Genomic DNA, 14,230 nt, shown 5'->3' with positions numbered 1-14,230 from the left:
GTATGCGTATTAATAAAGATCATATTTATCATTTCCATGTTTGTTTTTATTTTTTTTTTTTTGCCAACAAGCACTTGTTGAAGTATCTACATTTACATAATAACACCTTGAGATAGAAACACCTTAAGATCGGGTGGGGTTTTTTTTGTTCCTTGTTTTTCCTTCACAGTTAGAAAAGCAAGGAACGCTTTCAGCTTTGCTAAGCAACCTTTCCGGACGCCGAGGCTCGCTGTTTCTTTACCAGAGATGCAGTATCTAGATTCACCTCATAACAGACCATTTTTAGTCTTTTTTTTTCTAGACTCTCTAAAAGGGGTTTGGTTTTTTGGGTTTTTTTAAAGAGAAAAAAAAACCCTGCATTTAAATAAAGATGAATGATAATTTCATTATCAGGATAAGACTTTGGATGGGGAAAACGCTGAACAGTTTTCGCATCGCTGGAGGGTTTCTGTGCTCTCCCACAACCGGGGATACTGCAGTCTTTTGGAAAGGATGAAGAGGTAGGAACCTTGAGCTGCTAGTATCAGGAATGACTGGATTATAGCTTCCAACTAAAGAAAAAACATCAAGAATCATGCATTTTAAAAACAGTTTATTCAACGGCCAAGGACAATGATCCGGCACAATGCAACGGTAGATATAAATATAACCTTATATAAGTGGTTGACCCTTGTCATTATTATTTTTAATAGTTTCATACCTAATATTTTAACCATTTTTCCCGCAGAATCTGCTCTGCGAATTATATTTTTTTCTCCCCCCCCCCTTTTTTTTTTTTTTCTCGAGTGTGATTCTGTTTCTCAGTGGTAAACATTAACCAAACTCTTCCCGTGCGACAAGCGGCCAAGAACCGTCCCACCAGCTCTTACCACCGAGGCGTCTCCCTCCCTCGCCGCCCTCCCCGCGGGGAAGCGGCCGCCTTACCAACTCCTGTGCAAGTTCAAGTAAACACATACAACCCGCATAATCCAGAGAAAAATTGCAACTCATCCATGTACCAGGTTTCGATGTCTCTTGCAAAAGTTTTCTGGTCCGTTTACGGCTTTTGATGGTTCGTTTTTAATTTTTTGTTTGTTTGTTTGTTTTAAAGCGCTGTTTTGTTGGTTGCGCCGTTGGTTTGCATTAATTTTTTTTTTTTTCCTAGACAGTCGAAGTCCGCGGAGCTTTTGGGTTTTTTTGGACGGTGTTTTGTTTTGTTTTGTTTTGTTTTCCTCTCTCACTTGCTCGGGTTTTGCTTTTAATCATCATCGGGTTTTAAAATTTTATTTTTTTTTTTCTTTTCGGTTAAACGTCGCTTTGCTTCTGCTTTGCTTTGTCGGCGGTGTTTTGTCGGAGGTGGTTTGTGTCAAGTCCGTCAACTGTTGTACTGACAGGCGTTTAGACTAGAGCCGGGGCTTTGCAAACTGCTGTAGCCGAAACTGGAGTGCTGCTTTGATTTCAGTCTGAGGCTGGCTAAGCTGGAGTTGCAAGTGTCCCGGTAGACGCTGTAGGGCGAGCCCGGTGGCCCGTAGGGACAGGCCGGCGAGGACATGGCCGAGTTCAGCGAGGAGCCGCTGATGTTGTTGATGTTGTTGAGGCCGGAGTTGGCCATGCCCGGCACGGCTGAGTGGCCCATACTGGAGGGCATGTTCATGGAGGAGATGCTGCTGGGCGCCGAGAACATGGACTGCGAGGAGAGGGGGCTCATGGAGTTGAAGAAGGTGAAGCTCTTGGTGGAAAGTGGTGCCGGGGTGAGGCTTTTGGTGGCCCAGTTATTGTAGGGGTACCCGGCGTACATGTCGTCGTAGGGCTGCATGAGCCCGCTGAACTGCGGCACGTAGCCGTTCTTGCACAGGTCCATCTGCTGGTTCCGCTCCCGCTTTCTCCACTTGGCTCGGCGGTTCTTGAACCAGACCTGCGGGAGGGGAAGGGGGGATTTGGGGGGGGGGGGGGGGAACCGACACGGCACGGTGAGTGCGGGACCACCGCCGCCCCCTTCCCCGCCGCCGGGATGCACGGAGCGCAGATGCGCGCAGGGGAGCGCCGGCACCCCCGCGCCCCCCCCCCCCCCTCCCTGGCCAGCAACACCGGGATGCGAGGGGAGGTGGGGGCCACCAAACGACCCCCACCTCCGCAGGCTGCGGGCACGGCTCCCCGGCCCCGCACCGCCTCTCCCTGCAGCCCCCTGCCCCCGCGGGACGCGAGTCCCACTCCGCGGGGGTGCTTGCGCGCACATCGGCCTCTGCGCGCATCCTTCTCTCTTCAGCGGGATGTGCGAGCCGGGATGCGCGCAGCCGCCTCTCCGCGAAGGGTGCCTGCGCGGGTGTCCGCTCCGCGGCCCCGGCCGCGTCCCCCCGCTCCCCCCGCCGCCCCTCTCCCCGGAGCAAGGCATGGGGCGAAGGCACGGCCCGCTCTGATTAGGGCCGGCTCGCCCCGGCTCCGCCGCGTTTCCGAACGCTAATGCTGTGTAATAAAAGTCCCCTGTTACAGATCATAAAAAGGGGGATTGGATTAGTATGTTTAGTTTAAAAAAAAAAAAAAAATCAATCCCCGCATCGCCCTTGGATAGATGCAGCCTCTGCCTTTATATCTAATGAGAATTTACAGCCCTGACCAGGGAACAGAGAAGCAGGGGCCGCTTCTGGTGTTTGATGCAAAAACCTGATCCAGGCTCTCTCTTATTTATTTTTTTTTTTTTTTAGCCCTCGGAAAGCGTTTGAGCCCCCCCGTGATGGAAGCCGGGCAGCCCCGAAATTCTTTTTCCAGGTTAAAAACCTGCCTGCCGGCTGCGCCCGGCCTGCGAGCCTCTCCTGCTGCATCCCACCCCCCCACCCCCCCACCCCGGCTTTCTCCGACCGAGCCGTCGCCCCCGGGCTCCCTGCGGACACCGGGACCCCGGCCGGAGCCGTGCGGTTCCCTGCGCCCGGCCCCGCGGAGGCTGCGCTCCCTCCGCACGCCCACCGGAGCCGGGGGAGAGGAGGGGGGGGGCAGCTCTTCGGGCCTCCCCTCCCCGCGCAGAAATGGCGCAACTATTATTAAACACCGGTCTCAAGGATGGAAATTTCGGGGGGGGGGGGAGAATGGATGGCAGAGTCTAGTTTAAAAAATAACAATAATAAAAAGAATCCCGTATAAATAGGAAACGAAAGCCAACATGTTCAAAACCTGTAATATACTCCTCGGAAGGTGCTTCCAGACAGGAATTTCCTGAAAATGAGGGTAATAGTTTTAATTATGGCTCCTAGACATTTTAAAGGAAGGCCCTCATAGCAAATTAAGGTTAGATTTGCAATCTGCAATCTCAGAACATCAAACCAAAACATCTCCACACAGAGGGAGAACAAAATTATGTTAATGGCAACTCATATATTAGTTTTATTTGCTTCCTGAAATATTCCACCAATATTAATGCTCCGGCTTTGTTTTGTTTTAAGCTCAATTAAGACAATGCTTTCAGATGTATTTCCCCCATTGCAGATGGGTGTTTACTCTCGAAAGGTTTAAAGCAGAATCTCTGTAATCCGATTTGGTCACTCGCGGTTTAATTGCCAAGGAAAAAAAAAAAAAAAGTGGCTTTTCGGGACGGCGGGGCTGCCCTCCGCCGTTCTCGTTTTCTCCCGGGTTTCTCCCCTCCCCGGCAGCGTGCTCAGCCCACGGTCCCGGGGGGCGGCGGGCTCGGTTGAGGTTTGCGGCCACGGCCGAAACCGCGTGGGGAAATGTCCCGGGGGGGAAACGCAAAGCGGAGGTGGAGAAACCCTGACAGCCCAGGCACGGCAGATCAGTACAACCCGAGCCGCTTCGGTCCGGTCGTTCATTGCCAGGATATTTCACTGATAAATGCCTCTAAGGAACTGCCGAGGCTATATGTATATGTGTATATATATATATATGGTGGCATCGGCTCCGAGGCGTGTAAAGACCAGGCGCCTTCGCCGTACAGGTATGTGTCCACAGCGCTTATTGACTTTGGAGTGCAATCGCTCCCCAGCCCTTGTCCTTCCCTTCGCCCATCGGCGGCCTCTGCAAACAGCCGCTCCGCCCGCCCGCGGCCGCGGGAGATGCGCGGCCGGGAGGGGCCGGCACCCACAGCCCGCGCGGAGGGGGGGGGGGGGGGGGGGGGATCGCGGCGGGCTGAGCTCGCAATCCCGCCGCCACAACGGCATCAAGCAGCGGTTTGCTGGGAGACGATCACGCTTGCTGGGATTATTGGGGATAACCAGAGCAAGGGGAAGGGCCGCTGGAGCTGCCCAGTTGCTCTAGCCCCGCGCCGAGTTTAGGCCAACCCGGGGGGGTCTTCCCCCACAACTGGGCCCTTCCCAAGCCTCCCCGCTGCCCCCTGCGCTGCTCGCCCCCCACTTTTCGGGCCCGTCCCCAAGCACGGGGCCGGCGGTCGCAGCCCGCTCCAGGCGGCATCTCCCCGCGGCCGGGAGCTGAATTTCTCCTCTCCGGCCTGGATCCCAATTTTAGGAATTAAAATCAAGCCCGCAGCGGCCGGGCGCTGCTCGCAAACTCTCCCAGCAGCTCCCGAAAGGGGCAATTTCCCCGAGACAAACCCACCCCCCCCACACATCCCCCCGCCCCAGCGGGGCCCGGAGCAGCGCCCTGCATCCCCCGCGGGGCTGGGTGCCCCTCTTACCCGGACTCGGGGCTCGGTGAGGTTGGTCCACACGGCGATCTCCTCCCGCATGCTCATGTCGGGGTAGCGGTTCCGCTGGAAAGTGGCCTCCAGCTCCTGCAGCTGCTGGCTGGTGAAGTGGGTCCGCTGCCGCCGCTGCTTCTTCTTCTTCGCCGGGTCGTCGGCGGCCCCGTCCTCGTTTTTCTGCTCGCCGCTGCGCTCCTTTTCTGCGGTGGGGTTGGCGGGGTTTGTATTTTTTTGTTTGTTTGTTTGATTGTTTTTTTGTTTGGGGTTTTTTTGTTTTTTTTTTTTTTTTTTTTGCAAACAGAAATACAGGCACACAAAGGCAGGCACGCCGCCCCCGCACCCAGCCCTGCCCGCCCCGCTGGAGAGACGCGTGGGGGCACCCACGCGGGTCCTGCCGGGCCTTGCAGCCACCGAGCGCCCCGCAGCCAAATCCAGCCATTCCCGGGATGGCTGGGGAAGGATCACGGAGCCCTGCCCGGGCCCAGGGCACCCGGGGAGGCAGCGGGACCCCCAGGGCGGCCCAGCTCAAAGCAGGCCCGAGGGGTGAGAGCGATCGTGGGGGAGTGGGTTCCCCGCAGCATCGGCCGCTCTGCCTTTCCACGGCACCTTTTCACTCCCTTCAACCTAAGGCGCGATCTTTGCTCCATTGTCTTTGTTATGCTCGGCCGCGACAGGAAACTTTGGAAGGGCAAGGGTGTAAAACCAGCAGCAACTAATTGCAAAAGGCACCCTCTCTCTTTGCCTCTACACTCCCCAACTTATTTCTTTTTTTTGGTTTTTTTTTCCTTTTGCTGCTTTTAGGATTTTGGTGTTTATTTTAACCCGAGGCTGAGCGAAGCCCTCTGCAAAAATCATATCGAAAGAAGCAAAGGAAAAAAAAAAAACCACCAAACCAAACCAAACCAGGAGAGTTTTCGCTGTCGCGATTTGCACGGACTGGAAGCAGGAATCCAGCCCCGGTCCCGCCGCAACGGGAGGACAAAACTCTGCTCCCTTTTCGTAACGGGCTTTCTGGCTCTCCCAGCCCGGGTTTCGGCCGGGTTTGGCCCGGTTGAAGCGCTCGGAAAGGGACTCAAAGGCCTGAACGAAATGTGCTCCCGGCCCGGGCCCCGGCGGCAGCGGGGAAAGGTGCGGCCGGGGCGGCGGGCGCGGGAGGCTGCAGGGCCGGGGGCCGCGGCCATCCCCCCGGCCTCTGTCCTGCTGCTGCCTAAAGGAAACCCCGCGGGGGGCTTTCCCTTTTAGAAGGGTTCCCCCCCCCCCCGCCCCCCGGACCGTTTTTTGAGAGTTTTATCCCGCCGGCGGCAGGCCCGGGGGCATTTCTACAGTCCCGACCTCTGCGAGGTAAGCGGGAGTCTAAAAATAATCGCGGGCTGCATCCAAAGCCCGGGAGGACTCGTCCTTGCAAAGTCACCCCTGAATCGCTCCTCGCCTGGGCACCCTCCGTAGCAAAAAGGGGGGGGGGGGGGGCGAGCGAGCTCCAACGGCTCAATGGAAACCCCAAAAGGGGCCGATTGCAGCCCGGCTGGCCTCCCTCTGCTCTAAGTGCTTTGCAGAGCAAACAAGGCCTTTGCAGCACAGACTCCATCGCCACCGGCCCCCCCTCGGCCCCCCCGGGCCTCTGCGGCCACTGCACCGGCCGAGCTGCAGGGCCCGGCGGCGGCGGTGGGGAAACAGAAACCAAAATAACCGCCGCAAAGACAAATCCTCTCGCTTTCGGCTGGGAAGAGCCCGGAGAAACCGGGCCGAGAGGGAGCTGGGAAGCGGCTGCGGCCGCGGTGGGATCCATCCCGGCGGCCCCTCGCCCTGCTCCGGGTTTAACCCCGTCAGGATTTCATTAAAAATCCGGCCTCCGCGCAGGGCTGTGATACAATTTCAAATCATAAGGCACATCAGCTTTAATCGGCTTTTGTACCTTCTTTTTTTTTTTTTCCCCCATTAAAAAAAAAAAAACCAAACCCAAAACAAAAAAACGTGAAAGGTATTTTGCAGCTTCTCGGAGAAGAAAAGCAGGCAGGTCCTCAGCCCTCCTCCAGCACAGAGGGGTCACACACAGGGGTAGGGCAAAATGGAGCAAATCTCCCTCTCTAATCTCAAATAATCCCTTCTAATCTCGGAGTCCCTTCCAGACGCCGGTTCCTAACTTTGTTTGCAAATCAGGCTGGGAGGCACAACCCAAACCCTGTTTATCACCGGGTGCCACTTCGGGACCGACTCTTGCCACAGCCACTCTCTAGGTTATAGGACCTGCTAAAACTCCGAAGAGCAACAACAGCTATTAAAAAAATTAAAATCGAATAAGAGATAAGCTCCCCCTGAAAGGATCTCGGTGGAGAACGGGTATCCCGCTCCTTCCTGCAGCTTTTGTTTTCTTCTCCTAGCTTCCCTTGTCATTCTAGAAATGTTGCTACTTTAATTAAATACAAACTGGGAAACCACAGCTTTCCCTGCAGCCCTCGCACACGGTGGTCAGGGCGCGGTGACCCTTTCCAGCGCGGAAACCTCTCCGCGGCCGCGCACATCCCCTCCGCGGCGGCCCACGCTGCCCGTGCTCGGCCCCACGCCGCCTCTCCTACTCTGCGGGGCTTTTCTTTCTTTTTTTAAAAAAAAAATTCTTTTCCTCCCCCCGCCCTCCCCTCCTTTGACAGAGAGATCTTTTTCCATCTCTGCACCACCCGAGCTGGAAAATAAACCCGGGCAAAAGCTGACATTATTTCAGAAACATCCCGCAAAACCGCACTCCCCGAAGAGCCCCCCTTCCCTTCGACCCCATCAATTAATAACTGTGGTTTTTTTATAAAAAAAAGAGCAGCTCCTGGAACGGGGACGGGGAGCCGTGGGTGTCCTCCCGGTGGGCTGTCAGCGCCGGGCACGGCAGCTCCGGGTGGGCCCCTGCCCCCCGCTCCGGTTCCCGGGGCTCGCTCGGGATGGAGCCGTCGGGATCACCGGCAGCTCTTGCCCCCCCCCCCCCCCCCCCGTGTCCCTCCCCCATCGCCTCTGGTTGTGCGGGGGGTGCGGGCAAAGCACCACCGACCGCCCCGCGAAGAGAAGGCGCGGTGGGGAGGGGGAGACGGCGCGGGGGGGAGCGGACCGGGGCCGCGGGGTGGGTGGGTGGGTGGGGGGTTACCTGGCACCTCCGTGTCGGAGGATTCACTGGCTGAGTTCTCGATCGGGTCTCTGGGTTCCGAGGATCTTTGCAAATGGAAGCTGGAAGCCATGTCATGGGAGGGTTGGGGTCTCAAGCTCTCGGGCAGTCTCTCCAAATTCATTCCACCTTTAAAGGAATCCATGGCAGGGGCGCCGAGCTGCCTGGGGGAGTTTGCAGGTGTTTATTCCACACAGAAAGGAACAAGGAGCTTTTTTTTTTTTTTTAAAGGAAAAAAAAAAAACAACCACCCAACAACAAAACCAAAAGCAAATCCACTTATTACTAACAGTATTATTTTAAGGGTGTCGAAAGAAGAGATCTGGGCAGTGCCTCGAAGCCGGTTGTCTCTGCTCGGGGAGAGGCACGGCAGTCCGGCCGCATAGGCAGGGAAGTGGTAAAGATCCCTTATAGAGAAACGCGAGTTGCGAGTTGGACAGTTTAAAGCTAAAGAGATTAAAGTGACCTGCCCTAGAACAAATGCCTGTAGTTAAACGGGGCTCCTCCCCCTGAAGGTTAAAACCTCCCCGTCTCGCTAATGCATCACTCCATCTAGCGCTCGCCCAGCCCGGCCGCGCGGGCGGACCTGCCTCCGCGCTCCCCGCCGATGTGCGCGCCTTGCGCGGCCGCGGCCAGGCCCGCGGCCCCCCGGCGGGCCCCTGCCCGGCCCCCGCCGCCCGGCTGCGGCTCCTCCGAGGATGCTCCCCCCCCCCTTCCCCTCCCCCGCAGCCTCCCCCCAAACTCGGTGAGGTATTAAAAATATTTCAGAAACGAATGGGAAGGTGGAAAATCACTCCCAGCCGCGCAGGGGGCGGCTCGGGACCCCCTGATCGCCCCCAGCACCCCGCCAGCTCGCCCTCCTCCGCAGCGTCCTGCCAGCCGGCAGCGCGCAGGTTGCGCCCCCGCGCAGCACGGCATCTCCGCGGGTATCTCCGTACCCAGCCCGGCTGGGCCTCCTAGCCCGCGGAACCTCCGCCCCCATGCTCTGCAGTGGGCGCGCACCCTGCGCGCCCCTCAGCATCCCTGCGCGGGGCTGCGCGGCCCGTCCCGGCACGAAGCGACCCCACCGCGAGTTTCAGTCCCGTGGGGAACACGTTCCTCCGAGCTGGAGGGGATTTTTTTGGGGAGGGGGGGGCGACGGCCTCCTGGGGGTTGTGTCTGAACTGTTTTTATCCTTTTTTAACATTTTTTTCTGGCTGCGGGGTTTACAATAAAGCGGCTCGGACCCTGCCCGGCGGCCTGGGGACCGCAGCCTGGGGAACAGCGGCAGCGCGAACGCTCCCATCACATCATCTTTCACCACATGATTAATAACAAATAATTTTCCTCCCGCAGCCGAACTCGCGGTGACCCTCCGGAGGGGTTTCTGCGCCTCTGCCAGCCCGGGGGCTGGGGCAGCCGGTGGGGAGGAGGCGGGGGACCCCCCCCCCGCCCCCTGCAGCGGGCACCGGTGTGCCCTGTCCCGGTGCAGTGCCGGGGGCGGGTGGAGCGGAGCCGGTCCCCGGTGCTGCCCGCGCAGGCCGGGATAACGGCCTTGAGCCCTCCCGGATAACACCTCGGTGTCTTGGGAGGTGGAAAAAACCCACGGGAAGCCCTCAGCCTCGGGGAGCAGGTGGGAACCGGGGGTACCGGCGGGGCAGGCGGCGGGGTGCTCGCTGCACCGGGGAAGGGGGCGAGGGGAAGAGGGGAGAAGGACCCTGGCTGTAACTCTGCCTGGGGAAAGGACCTTCTCTCCTCTTTATTTCCTCGGCTCACTTTAACTGATCCATCCTGACACTCTATTTTGCTTTCAAATCAAGTAAAGATGTGGGAGAGAACTTTTGAACTGGTTTATGGAAAAGTGGAGGGAAGCAATGTTCCAGCCGCGCAGGCTTTTTCCTACACCGCCGGGGTGATGCAGCCGGGCCCGCCCCGCGCCCCCCGGCAGCACCCCGCAGGGCCCGGGCCCCCCCTGCCCGTGGGCCCGGGAACACCAGGCGGGGAGAGCCCAAAGCTCCCAGCCCCAAACCCTGCACCTCTCATCTCCAGCGCCTTTTGCAGTTTAGGGGATGTACAGGTGGGTGCTGTCAGGGTCAGGTCTCCCTAGCTCTCTCTTTCTCTTTCCCCCCCCCCCCCCCTCCTCCTTTTTTTGAGTGGTATATTGATGTCCGTCCGTCTGTCCGCCGCTCTCGGCTGAACTTCGCTCAGGAGTCTGCAAACGACGGGGAATTTCGGGCACCCGAGGTGAACCAGGCAATCTCGGGGCTGCTAAAGATGGACGTGGTTTAAAATGCAAATATTTACAGCCAGGGCCTCTGGGCTTCGAGGGGCTCAGCTGATGCAGGAGCCCACGGCACGGGAAGGATGGAGACCTCCTCCCGGGGGAGAAGCGAGAGGTGGGGACGGCCTTTCCCCCGAGGAGGAGGAAGGTGACCGAATTGGAAAAGTGCACCGTGCCTGAGACCCTTCACAGTCCCTTTTTTTCCTTTATTTCCGAAAGAGAGAGGCCGCAGCCCCGGGGCAGGTCTCCGGGGGCTCTCCCGCTCTCAGCGGGAGCGGGATGGAGCCCGGCGGGCCGGGCTGGAGGGGAGGAAGGCTGCCAACAGCCCGGCTGCTCCGCTCCGGCTATTTTAAACCTACTGCTCACAGCAGCCTCAAAACCGGAGGCGGGATTTTTCTTTCTTTTTTTTTTCTTTTCTTTTTTTTTTTTTTTTTAATGCGCCTAATTTACAGGTTTTGTTCTGCTCTATAAAATCTATTTTTTAAAAAAATTCGTTCTAGGCTCAATTCCTCCCGGCCAGGCGCGGGGAAAGGCTCAGCCCCGGGCACCGGAGTGATTTCGCCGAGGGGGCGGCTGCGATAACGCCGGGTCCGGCTGCCTCCCAGGGCGACGGCTCCCCCCCCCCCCCCCGGCTCCTTCTGGGGGGTCCCCGGGGCAGACACCCCCCGACACCGGCGTTAAATAGAGAGTAACGGGCCGGCCCTGCCGCTCCTTGCCGTCGGGAGGCGGAGCAGGGCCCGGCTGCCTCCTGACGTCCCCCACGCGTGTCCGCGCCCGGGCCGTGGCGCAGGTCAGGCATTTACCGCACACCTGCGCACAGGTCGGCAGTCTCAGGCGGGCGGCTATATATATGTCTTCTGTATGTCTCGTATATGTCTTACGTGGATTTAAGGGCATCCTCTCGCTTCTGCGCTTTGGGGAGTGGGCGCGCTCCTATCGCACAGACCCAAACCCGCCCGGTTCTTCCCGTTGCTAGTCGCGACAACACGTGTCGCGACAACAGAGCGCACCCGCGGGGCTGTCGCCCCCAGATTTGCGCTTTCTCCTCTCTCCTCCCCGCCAGGCCCGCTCCGTTTCGGGATGCCGGGGACACCTCTCCTCCGGCAACCCCCTCCGCCAAGCGCTACGTCACGCGTCCCTCCGCGTGACGTCATGCTTTGCTCCCCTGACGTCACGCCTCGCCTTTCAGCCAGGCCAGGACCCAAGGCAAACCTTGATGCCCCACCTCGGAACCGGCTGTTCTTCCCGCGACGTGAAGGTGGGCCGGCGGCCCCACGGGCCGGGCAGGACGGTGGCCCCGGGCTGGGGCTCTCCCTTTCCCCCGCCACCTCCCCGGGCTCTCTGGGGGCCGGAGGGAGCTGCGGGAAGGGAAGGGAGGAGAAGCCGCAGCAGACGACGGCAGCCCGGCCGCGGGGGCCCCGGCCAGCCGCCCGGCCCCGCCAGGATGCCCCTGGGGAGCCGCGACCCGCGTGGGCGTGGGAAGGGCCGGGGAGAGGCGGAGGAAGGGGTCGGGCCGGGGGCCCAGGGGGACCCACGGAGCTCCGGCCGGGACGCGGCCGGTGTGCGCGGGTCGCGGGAGGGCTTTGCGTGGGAAAGCTCCGCACAGCACCGCGTGGGGCTGGCCGGAGAGCACCGCCGCTCTGCGCCCGCACAGCCACCGCACCCCGAGGCTCCCCCCGGGCTGGGGGCTGCATCAGGGATCTGTAAAACGCTGGAAGCCCGCAAATAAACCGCTCCGCTTCCTCCTGCTATAAATAACCCAAAACCGAGGGATGGCGCTGATAAATAAATCAGCGCTGGCCACGCCGGTGACAATCCCGTGAAGAAGAGGACGAGACGCGTCTGAAGGAGAGCGGGACTCCCACTGCCCCCCCAGGGGCGGACGGATCCCACCGCGGCCGCCGAGGGTGCGGGGGACGGGGCCGTGTTGCCCCCCGGGTGCTGGGGAGGGGTCCCTGCTTTCGGAGAGGGGCTCCCATCCCCGACTGGCTGCGGTGGTTGTAGCCAAGGCAAAACCACCTGGGCCGTATATCAGGCGGTGAAGTTCAGTCTCTGCCAGCTTTTCCTCTTCAGATTTATTAGTGTTGTATAGACTCAGATTCAGTCTATAAATTATTGGGAATTGTTACAAAAATGAAGGCATCTCCTCCCAAGCACACCTCTGCCCGAGAGGAGGGGGAAGCTCTCTGAAAAATAGATCTACAGTGAGGCAAGAGAGGAGGGAGAGGCTCCCCAACCCAACTCAACCAAACCCAGCCCAACCAAATCCAAGCTCGGTCAACCCAACCCAACTCAACCAAGACAAACCAAACCCAACCAAGCCAAACGAAACCGCAACCAACACAAACAAAACAAGCCAAGCCAAACCCAAACAAAACAATCCTAGCCAAGCCAAGCTCAAGCCAAGCCAGCCAACCTCCGCTCCGTGCCCCCTTCGCGGAGCCCAGCACCCGGGAGCTGCTGCGGGAAAACAATTTTTAATAACAAAATCCTCCTAAAAGTGCCCAGCGGGCGGCGAAGGGGCATCGCCGGGGCGGTGAGAGCGGCTAAAGGGCGCAGGTCCCCTGTGCCCAGCGTTGGCAGCGCCGCGACAGCGCGCAGGGACATTTTTAAAGCCTCCCTCTATGAAAATGTCCCCCGCCTGGGTGAATGAATGGTTTTCTGCCTCCAGCCCCCACTCCCGGCCTTTGCTGGTGCGTGGATCTGACCCACGGGATGCCCACGCGGGTTGGGAACAGGCAGAGGCCGCGGATGCGCGCAGGCATGTGCGCAGAGCAGCGCGGCGCCCCGCGGAGCACGGACCGCGCTGGGGGGGCCGTGTTTGTTGTTGCAGTGTACCGGGGGGGGGGGTGGTGTCCGTCGGGGCAGTGTCCCGGGGGCGTCCTGCCCCAAAACACCATCACCCCAAACGCCGCCTTACGCGCAAGGTGGAGACCCGAGTGTACGCCCCCGCGCAAGGCAAAGCTCAGCACTCCCCGCTGCGACCCGGCCCGGATCTGGCCCTAAGGGAAAACGGAGCAAACCCCAAGACCACGAAACGAGCCCCGGCACCCCCCGACCTCCCGCCGGAGCCAGAGCCGCATCCCCCCCCCCCGCCCCGGGCCGGGCAGAGCGGGCAGCGGCAAGCAGAGAGGGGGAAGAAACCCAGCCCGGAGAGCATGTTAAATCGCTCAGGAGAGGAAGGTGGAAAATTACGCTGGCTCCCAGCCGGCCTGTCCTCCTCTGCGCAGCCAGGAGAGCAATTTTCCTAAGAAGCTGAGCAAAACGAAATCAGCCCCTTTTGGATCCGCAGCCTTCGTCCCTCAGCGTGTCGGCCAAGCCTCCGCCTTCCGCGGGCGCGCAGGGCCCCTCCGCGCAGCGCTGCGCCGCGGATGCTCGGCGGGCGGGTGTGCAGGCTGCCTCCCGCAGCTTCCCAAACCTCCCGGGCGCTCCCTGTCCCATCCCGCTTCCCTCGGCCCGGCGGACCCTGCCCCACCGCCTCGCCTCTCCCCGCCATTGAAACCCAATGGGGGAAACGGAATTTTCTGGGGGCGTTTGGTCCGTGACACCTCCCGGGGCACCTGGGGTACCCGGGGCTGCGGTTCATCCCGGCCCCCCCGCCATCCCCATCCCGCCCCGGGGCTGCGCCGGGAGCCGGCGGCCAGCGGCAGCGCTTGCGAAAACTCGGGATGAAAAAGTTGAAGGCTTAATATTTTCTGACAGATACAAATGATACCCCAAGGCTTTCTTGAAATGCAGCGAGTGACGGCTGGAGAAACGGTTTTCCTATTCGGGTTTCTGCAGCTGGAAGCAGACGGGGGAGGGAAAGCGGGGGGGGGGGGGGATTTCCCCTCGGCCCTCCTCCCCCTACCCGCACCCCGAAAATCAAACCATCTCCTGGGTGTCCGCCGCCGACTTGGGACAACTCTTTTTTTCCCCAAATGCCTGGCGGCACAGTCCCACCTTGGCCCAGAGCTGCTTCCCAGCCCTCTCCGCATCCTTCAGACCACAGGCACTGAACTCTGCTCTAAGAAAATATTAATTTGCTGTTAGCGGCGCCTTGGGTTTATCTCTGGCCGTTCGCAGCCTGATGTGAGCGGGAGAGTATCAGCGCCCTGCAATGACAACGCCGGAGGATGGACAGCTCAGGAATACGGGGGGTTGTTTCCCTAGGTGGGGGTGGGGGGGTGGGGAGGGAGAGAGGGGAAAATTACAATATCGTCCCACA

The 14,230-nt window shown here is 59.6% G+C and overlaps 1 protein-coding gene across 1 annotated transcript; it reads right to left on the bottom strand.

The window, feature by feature from the left end:
• Positions 1-1,354: 1,354 nt before the first annotated feature.
• On the bottom strand, positions 1,355-7,908 carry PITX1 (paired like homeodomain 1). The gene is made up of 3 exons (XM_050905471.1): positions 7,746-7,908; positions 4,616-4,821; positions 1,355-1,894 (listed from the first exon to the last, which is right to left on the bottom strand). Exons 1-3 carry the CDS (start codon positions 7,906-7,908, stop codon positions 1,355-1,357), a joined length of 909 nt encoding a protein of 302 aa, XP_050761428.1.
• Positions 7,909-14,230: the final 6,322 nt, after the last annotated feature.

Source organism: Gymnogyps californianus, chromosome 14 (genome assembly GCF_018139145.2).
Source record: "Gymnogyps californianus isolate 813 chromosome 14, ASM1813914v2, whole genome shotgun sequence".
In the NCBI taxonomy this organism is placed as follows: domain Eukaryota; kingdom Metazoa; phylum Chordata; class Aves; order Accipitriformes; family Cathartidae; genus Gymnogyps; species Gymnogyps californianus.
The sequence above is the reverse complement of the archived record's forward strand: the minus strand, read 5'-3'. Positions and strand labels throughout refer to the sequence as shown.

Excerpts from the sequence above, each read along its gene's own strand:
- PITX1 (XM_050905471.1), bottom strand. The coding sequence starts at position 7,908 with ATGGATTCCTTTAAAGGTGGAATGAATTTGGAGAGACTGCCCGAGAGC. Across the intron at positions 4,822-7,745 it reads CTCCGACACGGAGGTGCCAG|AAAAGGAGCGCAGCGGCGAG; the intron begins GTAACCCCCCAC and ends ACCCCACCGCAG. Across the intron at positions 1,895-4,615 it reads TCACCGAGCCCCGAGTCCGG|GTCTGGTTCAAGAACCGCCG; the intron begins GTAAGAGGGGCA and ends CCCCTCCCGCAG.